Below are 21,029 nucleotides of genomic sequence, written 5' to 3'. Positions count from 1 at the left end.
ACGACAGGAGAACACCATGTAATGGTGCAAAGTTGCATGACCATGAAACAATGTGAGCAGAAAAATAATTCATCCTGGAATGAAACGAAAATCGTTTTGGAAAAGCCAGATTGAAAAATGACTCTCATCATTTGTCGTAAAGATGGCAACTGTCGTGGCTTTGAAGCCAAGAATGCCAAATGAATAAAATCAAACAATTTGATATTCGCACAATCCGTATAGCACGAGGACTATCTGGCAGCCAGACACTCTGTTTCACAAATGAGTAGAGTCCCACAGTACCTTCACAGTGGGGGACAATACTTCTAAGTGAATTTATCCGATTTTGGAATTTGCTAATAACGTTTTCCTCTTTGGCAAATGCGGACTGTGTGACACCAGCACGTGTGGCCCACTCTTTCCCGAACGACATCACAAAGATCCCCAACGTCTGCCGTGAAGCAAACGGCGCGTAACCTTTTCATGCAAATGCGAGGATGGAATGGCGGCAGCCGGTGCCAAACCGTGAACCTCTGCACCGCACCGCTCGTCGGCCATGTCACCGTTCAAGGAAGCGTGCGACGTGGCATTACGCGTCGAGTGACGGCCTGGTGCAATGCAAACCTCGTAGCCTTTAAGAGAGGGCCCCACCAATACCACGGGCCTCATGGACGGCACCACATCGTACGGAGGCACATTCTCGAGCTGGGGGTTTTCAAAGTACACACACGCGCACACACACACACGTGCAGGCATGCGCGCACACATATACACGTGCACACAAGCACACACGTGCACGAAATACACGCATATGCACATGGACGCACATGCACACACACAATATATATTCAGAGGCGCGTACACACAGGCAAGCACGTGCACACGTGTTACATATACATACGTAGAGACACATGCGTGCACAGACATGCAAGTGTTCAGATGCACACACGAAGACACAAATAAGCATACACGCATAAGTGCACATACATGCATATATATGCACGAACCAGACATGCAATGAGTGGAGCATTCGAATATGCGTACAGATACAATGCACATGAGGTACATCCGCCGCAAGTATAGATGTAAGGGTAGACACACACACAAATGTGTATGCGTGCATGCAGAGTGAACACGTGTGCAGCACACATACACACATCGACATACATGCCACACAAAACCACACACGCCTATTAATCACCGTCTGAGTTATGTCAAATGTGCAGGTTAATTTATATTCCAAACGCACAGGTTTTAAATTGTAAAACAATATATTCATGAAAACATTGCATATAACACTAAAAGTATAACGTTCTTTCAAAAAAGGAATTGCTGAACAATAACGGAAATTACAGAACCGAAATGTCGTGAACATTTATATAACATTAGCGGATGCACTGTATAAGGGCATTTTTATTTTTCTGGTAATTAACATTTTTGGAATTGTATTTTGCGCAAATAATTATTGGTGGGGGTCGAGACGTTGCACTATATCACAAAGTACTCCGGTGTTCTGGAAGGGCATTTCAGAAGATGCATGCAACTTTTAAACAAACCTCATAATACAACATTAGTAATTAGTATTGTATTGGAATTAAGTCGTGAAAGAAAAAACACACAACTTGTTAAGTACATTTCAACAACAGAGATTTGTCTATGGGTATATCTTATGCATAGAATTCATGAGCTCTGTCAATTTTAACTGAAAGTGCCTTCATTTATTATGCATATATGTGCTTTTGGTTAAGGGCTTCGATCAAAAATTGGTATATTATATATATATATGCATTGGTTTACACATTTTATGTATATACGGTACTATACATCAACTTTAAAATGACATTATTTAAAATAACCTTATATTTCAATAAAGTCACAAGGATAATTAAAATGCAATAGTTTCAGTGTACATAATTCATGATACTACTTCATGGGAAGTTAACAGTGGTCACCCTATGGAGCAATTGTCCTTGCCATAGAAATGTGGAATTTCCACCTCTAGCAAAGGACTGCCAATGGAGATTAGCATAATCCATTCAATGCTCATTCGAGCAATGTAACACAGTTAACATTTATGTTTTAAATGTGCAAAAGTCATTCGAACCAAATTAATATATAAAAGGTATCCTTGAAATTATGAATTGATTTGATTCAATTTAAACTCCCTCATATACTTAACGCCTGCAACTCAACGAAATTGCAGCAGCAGCAGCAAACAACGTTATACTTTCACAGCAAACTTACCGATTTTTGTTTCTGTTTTGCTATGGGCGGAGAATGTAGCAGGATCGGCAGACAAATACACGACAGACAGACAGACAGACACAGACAGACATACGAACAGCAACAGGGGAGAATAGAACAGGGTTAATTGTGCTGCTTGTGCAGTTACGGGATCACACGGCAGGATTGGGTGCGTCTGGCTGTTAGTTTGGCGCGAAACACAAGGACGGTCAGTGGCATGAGTCGTCGAGTCGAGACGAAGCACTTCGTGCCTTCTTTTAGCCCCCCCCCCCCTCCAGATACGTTCCATTCATTGGCTACCACATTCTGATAAGCCCCCCCCCCTCTCCTCCCCCCTCAACTTGTATTTAAGGGCTTGCATCTTGAATCCATGCCTCACTTGATGCAGCAAACCTGGCTGTGACGGTCCCACCTGATGACGGAGACTTGTGTTGCCTCCGAAACGTCGTGATTTTTATTTTATTTTTATTAATTTTAATTTCATTTTTTATCTACGTGACTTTACCGAAAGAACTAAGAGTACGAAGGATTTTGACAACTTCTAGAGACTCTTGATGTTCACGAGACTACATGACGGTTACTCGGAGAGGCTGACTTGAGCCCAAACAAACAAAAGTCAAGAGGCCATCATAGCCAATTCCAGTGATGCCACCACACCTCACTTGTCTACTTCTGCCAAATGTCTCAACTGTCGCGCATTCAACATCGGAACAACGTGGCCTGCGCTGACAGTATCATTGCCACATCTGGCTCGAGGTATTCCACTTGGTCCCTGACCTCTGGATGCCAATCAAATGCCCGTATCAATAACATGCCCCTCCTTTATCCTGCACAGATACCCCACCCATCAGAAATGTCCGCTTTATGATTACTTCTGCAATGCCACCCTGCCACGTTCTCTCCTGAACTTTCCAAGTTGCTTACAGTCTGTCAAGCAATTCCTCGCATCCAGAAGCTCGTTTTCTAGATGCCTTGTTAAAAATCCAGCTCCTGAGTCGGATTGTTCGTCAATTCCCTACACAGATAGAATTATCTTGCCTCTATCACTTGACACCTGATAGGCCAGTCCCTGGTGCTATCCTGAACTCCATCATTACCCTTAGCCACAACCATGAGAGTAATTGTAACCCAACCGCAGCCCTTACTCTTAATACCATGACCTGCAACCCTAACATTAACCACTAACCCTCGTCTCGGCCTCAATAAAAAAAACATGACTCATAACCATAACAAAACGATTTACAATGTACCTAGCATTAGCCTTAATAGCAGCGATAGCTTTCGCCCTGGCTACGAACTCCTATACCTATTCCAACCTACGATTATATTCGTGGGAATAAGAATGGCAATTATTTTGAAAAAAAAAATTTCACCAAGTATCAAGTCCTTTTTTTTTTTCAATAGAATTCCGCAATTCGATATTTGGACGTATCGGCGGTACACCGCTGGTGCGCGATTCGCAACCACGGTCGGAAAATATTGCGGGGTGGTGGTGGTGATGCGTCAAAATCAGTTCCGGTGATGTTGAAGCAGTCTGGAGACGAATGTCAGCTCAAATGAAGATTTCACCGTTTTATGAGGACCGCTGAGTTACGCTGCACCGTTGTGCCGCCGATACGTTCATTTGATAATTTTTAGTAACGAGTTCTTGGCATGTGGGAGGCAACTGGGAATATCCAGAGCAAACCCACCCCACATACTTCGGGAGTAACCATCAACACTGCCATCTCCGAGCCACATCGCAGCCCAGGCCTACAACTCTCGGTATTCAGAGACAGTATCCCATCCAAGAAGAAAGCAGACATCGCCTGCTTAGCTTCCTAGATCTGATGAGATCAGGCACATTCAGGGTGATTTGCTTGCAGGCAAAATTCTAAGGAAGATAAGTCGCAGGGCTGCCAATGGGAGACCACCGCTGGCTCCAACCCGTTTGAGGCGACACTTTGATGGCTGTGAATAGTATCGTGTACCCATTACAACTTGCACAGGCACATGGCCTCCACATTAAACAAGGGCCCCACATATTATTCTTGCTTCTGTCCATGTCTCTGTCTGTGTTCATCGGTGTCTCAACGTGTCTTTTTTTCCATTCCAGATTCTCTCGCCCCATGTATTTTCCTGTGTCTTTATTTCCATCAGCATGTATTTGTGTTGACTTAAAGCTTTCGTGACTGCAGGAATTCATACTCTGTATCTTTCGGTAAAGCCACGTAAATAGAAAAATAATAAAAATTATATTTTTCTTTTTTAATTTAATGTTATTTTTATTTCATAGTTATTTTATTTTTTTATTTATATCTTTTTTATTTTTTTATTTTTCTATCTACGTGGCTTCACCGAAAGACCGAAAGAGTATGTATGTGTGTGTCTCTCCCTCTCTGTCTCTGCCACTCTATTATCATGTCAACATTTTTCTCCGTGTGCATCTGTCTCAATGTCTGTGTGTGTCTGTAGCTACAATTCATCTTCTCTCCATCTGCACAAAGTCCCACTAACTCCACCGTGCTGCAAGCAGCTCTGTGTTTAGGCCTTAGAGAGTAGGTCCCTGATTACTTCAAGACTCGCTTAACAAATCCTCTCATCACCACACAAACATACCAGCCACACTGTTGTATGTACAATCACCATTATCATCAACCATTGAGGGCCTCCCCAAGTCACAATTTCCCACGGTCCCGCGAAGCAACAATCCATTCAGCTATTGGACATGATCTGATCTCACCGCTCCACCTCTTGGTGTCCTCTCAGGCCTGTTCCCTTATTTGGCTGCCAATCTGTCATGAGTCTGGACCACCAGCCATCTGCACTCACAGGGATGTGTCCCGCCCAAGCCCTCCAAAACTTTTCATAACAGTCAACGCGATGTCCTTAATTTGCGTGCATTCTTTAATCCGCACGTAAATCGTTCTGTCGCTCAGTGTAATCACCAAGCATGCCCAATCTCCCCACGCATTTTTCACCTTCGGCTCCTCTTTCTTCAGGGATGTGTGTCAGAATTAATGAAGGCTACGGAATGTTATTGTACGAACAATAACCCTTGGACTGATACCAACTGTGAGGGATTCCGTCAGGCGGAATTGCAAAGCGTGCGGGTTAGTGAAGCCACCGAGACAGACCTCTCAAGTTTCACAAGCGTGGCACCTGTCTCACTCGCCAAAAGTGGGCAGCAGGATTTCTCACACGCTTCACCCAGAATTAGCACTTTGCATATATATAGATATACAGTATATGAACCCAACATAAGGCATCGACTACCTAGTTTGCCACAGGTCCATCTCGCCAACCACGCAGCGGCCAAAAATCGATCGCTGCCCGCCTACCGACTTGAGAGGTCTGATGAGGAACGCCGAGATGCGTGGAAAACGGGGGACAAATTAACGCGGGGAAATGTCTGCGGACATAAGGACTCACCGCGACGGCTAACAAAGCCACGGCGCTATGCACGTGCACACGCGCGCTGGTTGCATTTACCTTTTTAAAGAAATGGTATCGTTTGTGCTTTGCATTTGTGCAGGCGAGTGGGCGCACTCGTGATTTTAGCGAGCAGAGACTGGGCTGTGGGTCGCTGTCCGTTGCCTCTGAGGCCGTGGCCTCTGTGATGCGGACGGGCGAGCGATGCACATGACACGGCACACGAGACACACACACAAACGCACGGCATGCGTGCTTTCAGCATGCCTTGGCCAGGGAATCGAACCTAGTTTGGCTGGATTGCGGCACTCCTATGTCACGGTGTTGAAGTGTCTCTCTGCTCAACTATTGTGGGGGTGGCGATCGCTTATATTTGTGGTTCTGAGCCAGCCTTGGAAATTTCAAGTTCCTGTGATGTGGATGAGTGCTTCTATGTGATGGCCACTGTTGACTACTCGTAAAGTGGAAGTATTTCTCCACAGCGGTGGGATGGATGGGCTGAGTTGACACTTGTCTAGAAATGTTGTTGATGATTTGCAAATATATTGTTTTATAATGGACAATTGCATTATTATGATTGCCCTCCCTTTATCAATCCACTGCTGAATGAAGGCCTGCACATTCTGTGTTCACGTCAGAATGTTTGGTCAATGTGGGTTAGGAAGAGGCATCTGAGACTGGGTTCAGATGTCTCTCGTCACAGATGCCAGCCGTGGCTGGGATACTCAGGTCACCGAGTTCATAGCATGGTGTGCCAACCACTGTGCCACTTCGCCCCACAAGTTAAACCATAAGTCTGTAAGGATCGCTTATAGCGAACTCTCAAAATTATTTCCGTCACTGCGAACAGCATAAACTGACAGCCTCGACGTTGGAGCGGGTACAGCTGTGCCCCATTGGCTTAGCTGTCACACTGACAACGGCCGACACGTTCAAATGCTGGCACCGATGTACGCGATTGGCTGCCCACTTGGCGCTCAGGTGACCGGTGAGTCGTCAGTGGGAGAAGCCGATTGGTGGAACGGTTCGAAACGCTGAGAGCCTGGGAAAAATTTGAATGGATAATTATCTTAGCTTATTTTAAATTTACACAGCACCTCTGATGGTCGGTTAAAGACCCGTTGGGGTAATTATCGTTGGATTGACTGAACGGGCGAGATGCGGTTCAGGGGGTTGCAGTGGGGGCGGGGAGGGAGTCAGCTATACAAGGGTCTCGAGTAAGAAAACATCAGGGCTCACTCGGGACTCTACTCCGTACGCGTCGTGTCAACGGCAATAAACCTCCCCAAGTGAACTACGTGGTCCGAGTCCTCCTCTTCACATCTGACAACATGAAGTGAACGATATGCGCATGCTAATTCGTATTGGACGTGGGGGGGGGGCATGTGGTGCTGCGATTAGAGCGCCCGACTCGCAAGCAGATGGCCAAGTTCCAGTCGGGGGTTGATGCACGCACGATGTTCAAACTACACACACAGCCTGTAATCCCGAGGGCTGGATTAAAAAGGCACAAGGCAAAGTATGCCAGGCTGTGCGAGACAGTTTTAAAGGGATTAATTAGCTACATGTCAATGTAATCTGGATTTTGTTTTTGTTTCATCCACCGTCTTAGCAATACTTAGTAAGCAATACAATTTGGCACGTTTGTCGAGTGCCTCTTTTTTTCTTTACGGGCACTGCCCTCGCCGGGCGTTGGCTCTGGGGGGCGCAACTCTGCCACTCCGGTCACCGCCGTGGGCCAACTTGATGGCCAGGAGCGGCGGCGACCCAGCCGAGTCGAGGGCCTCCTCTGCGGCTGTTGAGCCAAGCCTGTGGTGTCGTCGTTGTCGGAAGGCCCGCGTTGTCGTCAGAAGGCCACGTTCGTGCGTAGGACACACCCCGGGATCAGTGATAACGACGGCTGCGATTCGACGGATTGGAAGTGGGGTTGGTGGACCACCAAGGGAAGAGCTACATTTGCGAAATGCCCACCTGCTGGGAAATATCGGGGCAAGTAAGAGGCAGTTTAAGAAGAAAGGTGCCAACCAAACTGTACGGCAGTTTGATTGGTTTGGGTTTTTTTCCGTGCACTCCAGCTTCACGTAATGTCGGAAAAGGCTTGGTGTTCAAATATTACAAATAGGTCATTGAAAAGGATTCCTAGGATCTGCAAGAACGTGTTGAGAAAACAGAACGAAATGATTGTCATTATTAAAGCTGCATTCATATTGTACATGCTGAGCAGCTGATCGAAAATGTGCATTGTAATGGTGGGGGCCCGCAGGAATGTGGGATTTGCACCAATGGCTAACAGCTGCCAAGGCAGTCAAGTCCATGTGCCAAATGATGAAGTACGATTGAAATAATCCCTTCGACTCGCATGGCGTGGGGAGGCATTCATCCAGCAGTGGTTAGCACACTCCATTGCTAACTCAGTGATCCTTCACGAACCCACACTGGCCAGGGTCAAGTACGGTTAAACCACCCCTGTGATTAAGATGAAGGCTGTTTGACAATCTAGCAGTGGGTTGATGGGGCTGTCATGGAAAATATAAATAATGATTATTCATAGGAATTATTATTTATACGTGTCAATATTTTATTTTTATACTAGAAAAAAATTCGTATGTATATGGCTGGGTGGTGCTATGATCAGTGCTTCCAATGCCCAGTGAAAAAGTTGCAAGTTCAAATCCAAGTCAGGGGTCGATCATCCCTACAGGGTCAATAAAATTAGCACAAGTATGCAGAAAGTCAACAGAGGTCATCCTATGAAAAATAAATAACTCCAGCCATGAGAATGTGGAATTTCCACGATTGGCTTCAGGCTGCCAAAGGAAATCAGTACCTACCCATACTCACTACTCAATGCCATATGCTTGTCTATCCCATATATGATCCATATATAAATGTCTGTGTGTATCTTTAAATAAGTGGACAACTACAATTGTACATCTGCACGCCACACATTACCCACATCAGTGACGGCGGAGTGAACGATTGAGCCATGGGTTCCTGGGCCATGTCCAGACATTAAACACCTATCACTTGAGAAGGTACGCAGCCTATAAAACAGTGTTCTTCACTAATTTTTCAGGGGGGGAGGGGGCAATTTCGCTGGTAAGACATCAATGTGAAGGCCGCTACACATTTGAGACCATTGGAGTTTGATAGCACGATGGGGGGGGAGGGGGGTGGTGTTATCACGTGTTGAGTATTGTCAAGGGCCGCACTATAGGCCACCAGGGGCTGCCAGGGGCCTGCAGGCCTTGCAATGAAGAACGCTGCTATCGACTATGGAGGTCTGCTGCCAGATCTAACCTGCCCCTTGCCCTCGTCCTCCAGCAGCAACAATCCCTGCGGTGCCAATCCCCACACCTCAATACCCCTCGTTTAACTGCCGATGATCAATATGTCCCGTGTCTATAGCATGCGTTGAGTCCCTATTAATAGAGCACACGTATATGCACATGGTTTCATGCTACCATGGTGCATATAAATGCATGTGTATATTAGTGTGTTAGAACCGTATTCTCCGGATCACAAGACGTGCAGGTTTTCTTACCCCTGTAATTGAAAGCAGAAGTTTGGGCTGTGTGATAATCTGGTGTGTGTGTGTGTGGGGGGAGCATTGATGCAGTGGTTATCATACTCTGCTACGAACTTCGCGACCCGAGTTCAATCCCCTCTCACGACCAATGATAGTGGCGAAGAATTCAACCGGTCCTGGGCCTCCCCTAAGTCGACTCAACCACAAATGAGTACTTACTGCAGAGTGTAAACATCAGCACCTGAGAGACAAAGACGGCCGGGCGTGGTGCTGGCCGCCACACCCCTCATGTGCCGTCCAGGCCTTCATAGGTGCTCGCTAACAGCACTTTCCCCAAAAGTCTGCTAAAGGCTATATGGCAGAGGTGGGTCAAAGTCATTGTTATGCAAGTCCAAGTCGAGTCGCAAGTCATCAAATTCATGACTCGAGTCTGACTCGAGTCCAAGTCACATGACTCGAGTCCACATCTCATAGGTGGGACAAAGTCATTGTTATGCAAGTCCAAGTCGAGTCGCAAGTCATCAAATTCATGACTCGAGTCTGACTCGAGTCCAAGTCACATGACTCGAGTCCACACCTCTGCTATATGGGGCATCTTTGTATGTGTGACAAGATTTGCATAACGTTTTGAGTGCATATTAATTTCCGGAGTGTCTGATATAGTCTCATAATCTGCAGAATACGGTGCATACATACACTGTACGTGTGCATTTTTTTTATTATTATTCAAATATTCTACCTGGATTTATCCCTTGAGATGGAACATCTCGCTTGCAAGGGTGACCAGGGATGTGTGTGTGTGCATGTATGAGTATTGTTGGTGTATGTATGAGTATTTAGAGCATATGGGAGGGTATGTATAGGAGACATGCATATGCACAAAATATCTACGTGATATACATGATGCACGCACACCACACATGAGTGTACAAGTGTGGTGTGTTTGCGCGCAGGACACACATATATTGCAGGCATGTAACAATTCACCCAACACCACCACCGATTCCACAAATTGTCATAAATCGGCGTTGTGATTGAAGTAAAAAATACGTCCGTTAAATCTTATCTCATTCTAAGTAAGTCGGGCAGACAAGTGCCACAAAGTGCAGCTGCCTCTCCAGCGGAGGTCCTCCTGCCAGCAGCGTCGTGAGCAAGCAATCGGAGATGCGAGGAACCCTTTACGTGTTGGGTAAAGGGGGCATCTGTGAAAAAAGAGCTTTATATCTCATCGGATTCCTCCAGCACAAATAAAGATTCTGATTTTGATTATCCACGGTGAGTGCCACCCGCCCCCTGCGGTGAGCCTCTGCAGCATCGCAAAGTGGAGGAGCCAGCACTGCTAATTATTAGACTAAATAATAGATTAGCGGCGTCGCTTGCCTGCAACGTAATTCGCGTACGTCACGATGTGATTCCTACGCGCAGAATTCCACGCATTGCGTCGTGAACGCGAGAACCAATTTTTAGTTTATTGTAATCAATTAGGTACATGCCCCAGTATATTGCATATCAGCATGATATTCACGATCCAAAGGCCGTGTGTAAACACTGTGTATAGAGTACGTGCTAGGGATGTATTTCAGGTTTTCAAATTAATGCAGGAATAGCCGGGAAAGTGTAGAAAATTTGGATTGGGGCCGAAATCATTTTTGTCTTAGGAATGATCTGAAAGTATTACATCGGAGGAATTGACTTCGCTGATATGATGTTACTTCTAGGATGTCACATGACCATCGGGTGACGTCACTTTTGTTAGCATAAAGACGCGTTAATTATATAATTTAACGGATACAAAAAATCCATAAAAATATCAAAAGAATCTCCTTAACATCTGAAACGCTTCCCTACTATATGCATACGCACATACAATTCATGATGCAAACTGCCATATAGTATGCACACACAGGTACACTTATACACCATGTGCATAGATCAACATCAACATGCTTTACATGAGGTGCCTGGGTGGCACAGCATTGAGATGGCATCGCTGAGACCATGGTTTCAAATTTGGGCAACCACCTGTGGTTCAACTGGGCTCTAAAGCATGGTCACCAATGCGGTGATTTGATTGCGATGCCAAGCAAATGCAAAAGCAGCCAGCTAGTGAGGTTAATTACAGAGGTAATTGATGGGACTTCAACAAAAATTATTCTGTCGTGATATTTTAGGACTTTTCTGACACCGAGGTGGTGCTCTGCTCACTGCGAAAGTTCCAAACGGAACTTCATCTCATGTCGTGACACCAATAGCAAAGCTGGAATGTAATTGGAAGTAAAAAAAAAGTAAACACTCAAAAAAATATAACATGCACGGTACATAAAATGCCTTTATTTGTGTACACAGTAAAACCTCTCAAAGCTGGACTTGCGTAAGCCAGAATTTTGGGGCAAGCCAGAAAGGCTGCTGACGTAATAAAACATATAGAAAACTAAAAATCCCATCGGAACACTCCTTGTGTTAATTAAACCGGGCATGGTAGGAGACAGTATGCGTATTTACACTAGCAAATCTAAACCGATTTTAAGCCTGCTGTGCTTATCTGTTGTGTGGAATGTGTTGAAGCCCTGTGCATTAGTTATACGCTCATCCAAGGTGATTCTGCTCGGGATTTCCTCTCGCTCTCCCTCTCTTATCCTCGTCTTGTCGAGTTGTTCTAGAATGATGTTAAAATCAACGACAACAAAAACCCTGTCCGGCCGGTGAGAATCATGTCCCTGCATTTACGGTCTCAACTTCCCACGATCTGTCATCGCGACGATGGTCAGCAGACTCGGGTTATACCGCACAGTGCAAAATGTCTATCGTAAATGACGTGAATTAAACTTGTCAGGAATTAACTGCGTGTGCGAAAAGCACTTCAACCTTTTTCACTAACTCTTTAATCAATTACCAATGAAAAATTATTTACAAGTATGCCGGATTCTAGATTTGAAGCTTTCGTGACTGCAAGGATTCTTACTCTTAGGTTTTTTTGGTAAAGTCACTGGATACAGTAAATCTAGCTGTGACGGTCCCACCTGATGACGGAGACTTGTGTTGCCTCCGAAACGTCGTGATTTATAATTTGTATTTCTATTATTATTTATATAATTTTTATTTTTATTATTTATTATGTATTACTTATTATTTATTTTTACCCACGTGACTTTACCGAAAAAACCTAAGAGTATGCCGGCTTCCAGAGGTTTTTCCGTCCCGTGATGGTGCATGAGTGGTGTGTATGTAAAGAGTACATGTATATGGTCATGGCCACATGCCACCCATGATGCATATAAATGTACGTATACCCTGGCATTACTCTGTACACCTACTCCACCCCTGAACCCCTCCCATTCCCTCCTCCGGTGAGGGGAGGGGTGCTGTGAAACGGACCTGACATCAAGTCGCCCCGACTCGATGGAGAATTACCTCCAGGTCTCCTGAGGACAGACAGAAACGCAGGGGAGAGTGGGGGCGACAGGGAGGGAGGGGAGGTCGAGAGAGAGACACATGCACCACAGAGGTAGATTCATGGGGGGGTTGGTGGGTGGGTGGATGGGGGGAGGTTGTGGGGGGGGAAGGAGAGTGAGTGGCAAAAGAGATTAATAAACATTACAGCACCATGCTTCTTTCCAAAGCATACACCGGGCACAGTTTAGAGCATAGTAAATACAAATGAAGTGACTGCAGGAATTAATATTCTTTGGGTCTTTCAGTAAAGTCACGTAGATAGGTTCAAATAAAATAACAAAAAACTACAACGTTTCCTGATGACGACCGCTTGTGTTGCGATCGAAACGTCGTAGTTTTTGGTTATTATCTTTGAACCTATCTACGTGCCTTTACCGAAAGACCCAAAGAATAAAAACGAAGTGGTGTGGGCTAATATCTCCCTAAAGCATCATTCTAGAATATTATATATGGCTGTGCTAATGAGAAACTGGCACCAACCACACAAATGTGGAATTTGCCCCAATGGCTCACGCAGCTGCCTACTGAGTTCTGTGCCACACTTTGACTTGACTTTGCCTTAAGGAGACAGAAATGTGGAATGTTTTGCCACCGACAACAGATGCGACCTCAGCCCGATCCCCGTGTTTCTTTGGGACGTGTTTGTTGTTTGTTTACCATCAAAGTTTATCGCTGCTCCCTTACCCTGCGGGGGAGCAGTGCTCATCTCTCTCGGCTGCTCTGAGCTGATGTGCCCCTCAACCACGAAAGCCGCCAATGGCTTTTCACGAAAATCGGCAGAAATACTCTTTGGTTCTTTCGGTAAAGTCACGTAGTTAGAAATAAAATAGAATAAAAACACCGGTAGAAAGTTTACCGACTCCAGAGAGATGAGAGGCCAAGTGAATCCCTGACCAGGATTTCAACTTTCGACCTTCCGTTTGTTCAACCCAAGTGTTTCTAACCAGTCGGATACAAACGTACAAATCTGGAGTCCCCATGGGTGCGTGGGCCAGACACCGGATCAGCCAGCTTAAGATCGCCATGATTTGATGGCGGCACACTCTACGGAGGTTTACATCCTCTGCAGGCAAGGATGACGCACGTTGGCTTCCGGCCAAAGTGCTCCATCAGCCGTAAGGAAGCCTACGAACGTCATAACACGGGGGAAGCCTTTTTGTTCTTTTCATATTTTTGTTGTCGTTTTTTTTTGCGTGCCGGTAACCCACTAAAGAAAATAATTAAAATAATCAAGGCCCAACACCAACACAAAAAAACGGTCTGGAGCGAGCAAAACATCCTGCCAAAAATCTGATACGTCGACGTCTCAATGCCAGGATGTGGGGTTTTATAAGCAGCGGACCTCAAAGAAAGGTAACGTGAAAATGCGTCAATAAAACAAAAACGCATTAGAAAAATTGCCCAAGGAAACTAAATGAAAGTCAACATTCGGCTTAGACATATATTCATTATTTAGCGTGTGCTTTTGCGCAGAGCTAGGCAGCAGCTTTATCACGTGCAAAGCGCAGGGATGGAGTCGTCCTCGGAATTTGGCAAACGCGCGCACACAATCACTTCCTACGAACACTGGGCGGTGGTGGTCCTGAGCCTGTGGCGGAAATTCTACAACCCCTGTGAGCAGAGACCGGTCTCCCAATGGGATCACCAATGTTGACTTCCCACAAAGTGGCGTTTATTTTATTGATCTCCACAAGAATGATGGGTGGAATTTGAATAAGAGCCAGGATGTGACCTCACAAGCGTACGGGTTCACAACATTAGTAATGGGGGAGGGTTTTTTTAATTGTGCATCATGTAAAAACTCATTGATGTCATTTGTATTGTCACAGGTATTGCCCATTGTATATTTATCACGAACCTTGGAAGAGTGCCATGAATAACACATTACCCCGCATGGATGCTGCACGATTGCTACGGTTATTGTACGACTGTCAAGAATATTGAATTGTTGTCACAGATGTTACCTGATGGTCATGAACGTTGCAAGATTGCCACAGATAATGTTCATCATGAATGTGGCAATATCGACAAAAAAAAATGTTGTGCAGATGATAACTGTCGTGGGCTGTTTGGTGGTTGGGCCTCCACTAGAGGGAGCGCAGTGAGCTCGAGTTCCCTCTACTAGATTGACAACTTGCAGCTCAGCACACGGCAGATGCCTGCGCAGCGCGACTCACGACCTCCTCTTGATACCAAGATCCAGGATGGTCATCGTGTCTATGCGCCGCTTCTCGGTGGCAGCCCCAACAGTCTGGAACGCCATCACCCCTCTGCACATTCGCAGCATCACCTCAATCGTCTTCTTCAAGAGACACTTAAAAACTCACCTCTACAGCCACGTGCTTTCGAGCGACTCTGAGCTTGGCTCCGTGCCTCTGAGTTGCGGCCGTTACGTCCCCAAATTTGCGCGCGTTATAAATTGCATTATGAATATTATTATTTACTAGAGGGTATTATTTTGCCTCCTCTTCCTCGCTGGAAAGATGGCTTGCAAGAGGTGGGATTACCCACACTTGACTCCCACCACACGATCGACTTGCTGCGGTGAAGCCATTCGTGTCGCACCATTGATTCGAGTGGCGTGCCGGGAGATCAAATGAAGCCGGCGACCTCTGGATTGCGAGCCTGGTGTGTGGACCATTAGCGGTCCAAGAACACCACAGGCATTGCAAAATCGTCACAAATATCACGCAATTATCATCAACTTTCCGCGAGTCATTATCGTGGCTATTCCCAAGTTAATCATGCGGGACACGTGCTTGGAAGCCGTAGGAGCTGCGTGATGATCATGGACGCTGCGCGATTGCGATCAAGTAAATCGCGGTGAGTAGGATAGGCCACCAGTGTGGTAGAAAAACACGGGAGGAAGAAGAATATCTCGTAATTAGCAGAAGATGGGAGAGCTGCATGTAAAAGAATTGGCTTGAGTGGTCTGCTCATTATTATTTAACCAATGGCAACAAATAGAACTTTTAATATCGTGGGAACATTTTGACTTGAAACTTTCGTGACTGCAGGATTTCATATTCTTGGTTCTTTCGGTAAAGTCACATAGATAGAAAATAGAAATAGAAAATAATCAAATTAAATTTAAATTAAAATAACACTAATTAATTTAATCAGGCGAAGAGAAAAGAAGACCGCTTGTGTTGCGATCGAAACGTCGTGGGTTTTTTGCTTTAATTATCTTCTATTTATAATTTTTATTATAAATGTTTATTTTATTATAATTTTTTAATACGTGACTTTACCGAAAGAACCAAGAATATGAATCCTGGGAACATTTAGAAATTTCACAGGATCGCTGAGGATGAGGTAGGTCTAAAAACCTTCCGGGGGGGGGGCGGGGGGGGCAAGGCAGGTAAATTTTCCCCATTGCCCACTCCTCGAATCTGACATTGTCCAGGGGGACATATTGACGAGTCAACGCCGGACAGGGATTTCAACTTCCGACCTTCCTTCCGGGCCGTGAGTAGTGACCGCGGCGCAACCGGACTAGTTCCTAACACAATAAGTGATGCCAAAGCGGCGTCGCTAAAGTAAACGAGTGTCTCCCCTTGTGCAAACCAACGTTCACTAGCGAATCGAGGGAAAACCAGGACGGGTGGCAGCCGCTAGTTGTGTGACGAGTGCTGTGGGGTTGCGCGTGTTGCGGCGGCGGTAGCGGTGCTACCCACCCTGCGTGGAAGCGACCCTGGCGAGCGCGCTGCTCCAGCTGCTGGCGGATGTGCTCCAGCTTCACGGGGCTTGGGATGAAGCCGATCTCGCAGCCCTCCTTCACCAGCCGCCCGATCCACCAGTCGTTGTTGTATTTCTGCAACGGGCACCAACACAGATGCGAGCGCAACGCGTGTACCGCGCGTGACGCGCCGAGCGAGCAGCCGCAGAGAGAGAAACCGGGGCGACGCTGTGCTATGAACCTGGCCGCCCGAGTTCAATTCCCGCTCACGGCCAACACCAGTGACCAGTATCTGAACTGGTCTTGGGTCTTACGCGTGGCCCGTAACTCAGCGTGGACGTGTGCGGAAGCCATCGAGTGAGTGTTGGTGGGCCATACACAGACTCGTGAAACTGACTCCCTCCACTCACGGGCATCGAGGTCGCCACAACCTGGCTTGTGGCCAGGGCATAATGGCAGTACAGAAAGTGGGTTAGTTTACATCTGTACGGGGATTGAGTGTTAACCCCCCCCCCACCTCCGCCCCATCGAATGCATGGGATTTCTCCTGATACTCCGGTTTCCTCCCTCGTGTATGAAAAGTTGTAAATGCAGTTGGTCAAGCATGCAAATAAAGGACCGCAGATTTTTAGCAATTTTTGTCTCTGGTTTTGGCTGCCTCCTCCACAATGTCCACGGATTCTCGGGCCTCTGAATCATCGTCTCTCACCAAGGGTGAACAAAAACTGTTCCCAGTTATTGCATTCCACATGGCTAACTAATGATATTAGTGGGTGCTGGGTGCCGTGATATTTGATCGGCTGTGGACATGGCCAGGCATGAGGTAGCACATTTGGCGCTTGATGCGGACGTTTGCGGTTAAACGCCCATGGCAACTCTGGTTAATACTGCGGCTGTAGTAATTATAAATATGGGTGGTCTGATTCACAGTGGAAGCTAAAGATCACGTGACGTTATTCCAAAAAAGTTTAGGCCATGTGCGCCAGCGTCACAGCTGAGCACAATCTTCCAAATTTTAAAAATTACCCACAAATTACGCAATTGGGAAACAGAGCAACGTGCCCCAAACCCCCCCCCCCTCCCCCATTGCGAAACTACTGCATGTGACGTGAAAGCTTCGTGCTTTCAGAACGGTGTGAATACCAAATGTACACAGGTTGCCATGTTCATACGATACCGCTCCCCACATGCAAAGACAATGAAGACAAAGATCCCCCATGTAGCTTTAACAGACTGTTGGGGAAAGTGATGTTAGCGAGCACCTATGAAGGCCGGCAGAGTACACGAGGGGGTGGGTGGCCAGCACCACGCCTTGCCACCTTTGTCTCCCTAGTGGCACACTGCACCAGGTACTCTTTTGAGAATGAGTCGACCTAGAGGAGGCCCAGGACTGGTTCAGATAATCGTCACTGGTGTTGGCCGTGAGCAGGAATTAAACTAAGGTCGTCAGGTTCGTAGCCCAGCGCGCCAACCACGACACTACTGCTCCCCACATAAGACATACGCACACATAGAAAAAGACGTGCCACAACATACATGCAACATCTTTCCTGTAATTTTCCACCCTTGAGAAATACTCAGAAGGCACACAACCAAGTCCTTAAGGAGTTCCTCAATCTAAGAGCGGTATAATTTGCATGCCAGGGCTCGCATTAACCAAGCAGAACGGTTGAATCCCAGGCTCCCGCCCGAAATTAAACATGGCTCGCAACATAAAGGGAATGGTCTTTGCCGTGACAATGTGGAATTTAAACGACGAGTTCAGAGTGGTCGATGGAGATAAGTGGAGAGACTTTGAATTTGAGATTTGTTTGAAGGCGTAACAGATTTGATTGTTTCGGTCTGATCATCTGCTTCTGCATTACAGTGCATACGTACATTGAACTCCGCACTGTGCGTAGCCAACCGTGCTAATCGGAGGTACAGTACATCATCATCATCAGCCATGGTCAATCCACTGCTGGATGAAGGCCTTCCCAAGCCACTGCCGCCTATGATTCTGCAATGTAACGATGGTCCTAGCAGCCGCACGCGAGCTTGATTTCACGACTCCATCTCCCTGGTGGACGTCCTCTCGGTCGCAGTCCATTCTTTGACCGTGCCCTCATTGTCCTTGACCACCAGCCGTCCAAGTCCCACTTACTTTTCTTAACAATTCAAATTACGTCGTTACCCCGCGCACATTCACCAATCCACGCGCTCCTCTCTCCACCCCTCGATGTAATCATCCCCCAAGCGCGAATCGCCCCTTGCCCTATTTGCGCGCTCGAATTGTCGCTTTTCATTGTTACTGCCCGAAATTCATGAGGCAGAGGGAAATGCACTTTTGCACTCGTGCATCAAGCACCAGCTACGGGCCTGCTTTTGGATGTGATGGTCAGTTCCATTGGTAACCAAATCAGCGATGATGAGATGTTAATCTGCTTACAATTATGACACTTTGGGTATCAAAAGGCGATGGTTGTAATGTTTTAAGTTTATTTACTGCATGCATTATTCATCATGCATTTCATTATTTCTCAAAGGTTTAGGCCAAGCAGCCAATGTTACCAGTGGTCATTTTGCCTAGAAGAGGACCACGTGCATCAATGTTTGCTCATGTTTGTTGGACTAAAACTTTACACGCAAACAAAGACAAAGATCCCCATGAAGCCTGAACAGACTGTAGGAGCAAGTGCTGTTAGTGAGGACCTATGAGTGCCGGCACTACAAACGAGGGGGTGGGTGGCCAGGACCACGCCCGGCCGCCTCTGTCTCCCGAGTGGCGATGTTTACAGACGACAACAGGCACTCATTTGTGGTTAAGTCGACCTAGGAGAGGCCCAAGACCAGTTCAGATACTGGTCACTGGTGTTGGCCGTGAGCGGGAATTGAACTCGGGCCGCCAGGTTCATAGCACAGCACCCTAAACGCTACACTACCACTCCCCACACACAGCCACACACACACAAATACAGTCAATCTATATATATAAAATCGCAAATCTGTCTGCCTGTCTGTGTGTCGCCGGACCATACGCAGTTTCATTGGACGGCGGTTGCCCCTGGCAACGGGTAGCGACGCATTCGCTGCGGGGTGGACGCCATTTTTAATTCCCGTTAAAAATATGCGCACGCATTAACACGCGACTCTGAGGTAAATTCATCAAAGTTTCACGTCCTCTTCACTCCCCCCCCACCACAATGTGTGCAATTACTATTATAGGGTCGGTAGATTATAAAATTATAGCGATTAGACAGTATTATTGTAGCGCGGGGGGGGGGGGGGTAACGGCCCCGGTACCCAGCCTCAGCCGGATCGGCAATCTAGGCGAGGCCGGAGGCTCTGCACGGTACTAGGCCTCGACACCCCACCACACTATAGGCCGTACATATTACTGCACAGCGGCCGAGGAGATCGTGCCTGAGGGGGGGGGGGGGCAGGGGTAGCAGCCCATCTGTGTATATATGTAAGGTTATTAAGAAATATATTTTTCACCCGGGCAACGCCGGGTACTTATGCTAGTCATTATTTAACTTGACTGCACTCACATATGCATGTCCACATGGATCACTGCTGTGCAACGTGAGAAATAAATTCCTGCAATCAGATTTCTTTTTTTTCAGATATTACACGGCACTTTTTTTACGGCTAATTTTGGTTGTCGGTACATCTATGTTTGGAACTGAAAATGAGCTCCGTACCATTTTTAGAAATGTGTGACGAGGTGATTGCCAATGCGGCTAAAGGGCTTCGAATGTGTGTGTGTCACGTGATCATAATTTATAATAATTTAGGCTTGTGACGTGCCGCACAATATTCGCTCACTCTCGAAGAGAGAGAGAGAATGACTAAGAGACACAGAGAGGAACTACAGTTGAATTGAAAAGGCAGCAACCAGATAGTGAGCTTGCACCAAATCCTCTGCGGTTCTCTTCATATGAAGTTGTTGTTGGCCAATTAATAGGCATGTAAACTTGTGCGAGGAAACCGGAGCACCCAGAGAACGCACACGTGTGTGAAGGGACAACGCTCGATCCCAAACAGGATGTAACCGGTGGTACAGGGACTCCTTCTACTTACGAACGATTTAGGTTTCATAGGTCTGTCAGTAAGTAGATTTGTTCTTAAGTTCAACTTTACGACGTTCAACGTCGATTCCAAACATGTTTTATGGCATGTACACTAAACAAGGGGACTGGCTTTAACAGTCGTGTAATCTCCTGTAGATGTAGACACCACTTGCTCTTCATGTTCTGCAGATGTAGATGCCACCACCGACATCTATTGCGTGGCGGTTAATAATAATAATATAATAATAGTTCAATTTGTAACGCGCGCAAATTTGCAGACGTAGTGGCCGCAACTCAGAGGTGCGGTTGAACTTATGGCTCTCGATCTGGACAGGCAACCGGACAGACGGACAGGTTTGTTCGTATCTCTGAAAGTTCGCAAGTCGAATGTTCGGAAGTAGAGGAGTTCCTGTACTGCAATCTCCTGGTAAGTCCTCAACACCCACTGGACTCTCGTTTGTGTGATCCACCGCCCGGCCCTGCCTCTACACTGCAAATCAACACTTGAGAAAATGTGTTCAAATACGTACACATTAGAGCCCTGTTCGTGCATCCACTGCTAGATGTGTGCCTCCCAGTGTCATGGCAGTCATAGAACGGTGAAGGATTGTTTGACCATACTTCACCATGGTGGTCAGTGTAAGGTGGTGAAGTGGGGGGATGGTAGGGGGGTGGGGGGCAT

At 46.5% G+C, this 21,029-nt stretch overlaps 1 protein-coding gene across 4 annotated transcripts in view; it reads right to left on the bottom strand.

Annotated features, from left to right (window-relative positions):
* LOC144938149 (voltage-dependent L-type calcium channel subunit beta-1-like) overlaps nt 1–21,029 on the bottom strand; it is a 170,334-nt gene that overhangs the window by 20,166 nt on the left and 129,139 nt on the right. For all 4 annotated transcript variants that reach the window (XM_078865877.1, XM_078865878.1, XM_078865880.1 and 1 more), the window contains 4 exons: nt 16,294–16,430; nt 12,539–12,585; nt 2,224–2,243; nt 604–684 (listed from right to left, as the gene is read on the bottom strand). In XM_078865877.1, the coding sequence (XP_078722003.1) occupies nt 604–684; nt 2,224–2,243; nt 12,539–12,585; nt 16,294–16,430 (285 nt within the window). The remainder of the gene's footprint in view (nt 1–603; nt 685–2,223; nt 2,244–12,538; nt 12,586–16,293; nt 16,431–21,029) is intronic.

The sequence above is a fragment of the Lampetra fluviatilis genome, chromosome 21 (genome assembly GCF_964198595.1).
Source record: "Lampetra fluviatilis chromosome 21, kcLamFluv1.1, whole genome shotgun sequence".
Classification (NCBI taxonomy): Eukaryota; Metazoa; Chordata; class Hyperoartia; order Petromyzontiformes; family Petromyzontidae; genus Lampetra; species Lampetra fluviatilis.
The sequence above is the reverse complement of the archived record's forward strand: the minus strand, read 5'-3'. Positions and strand labels throughout refer to the sequence as shown.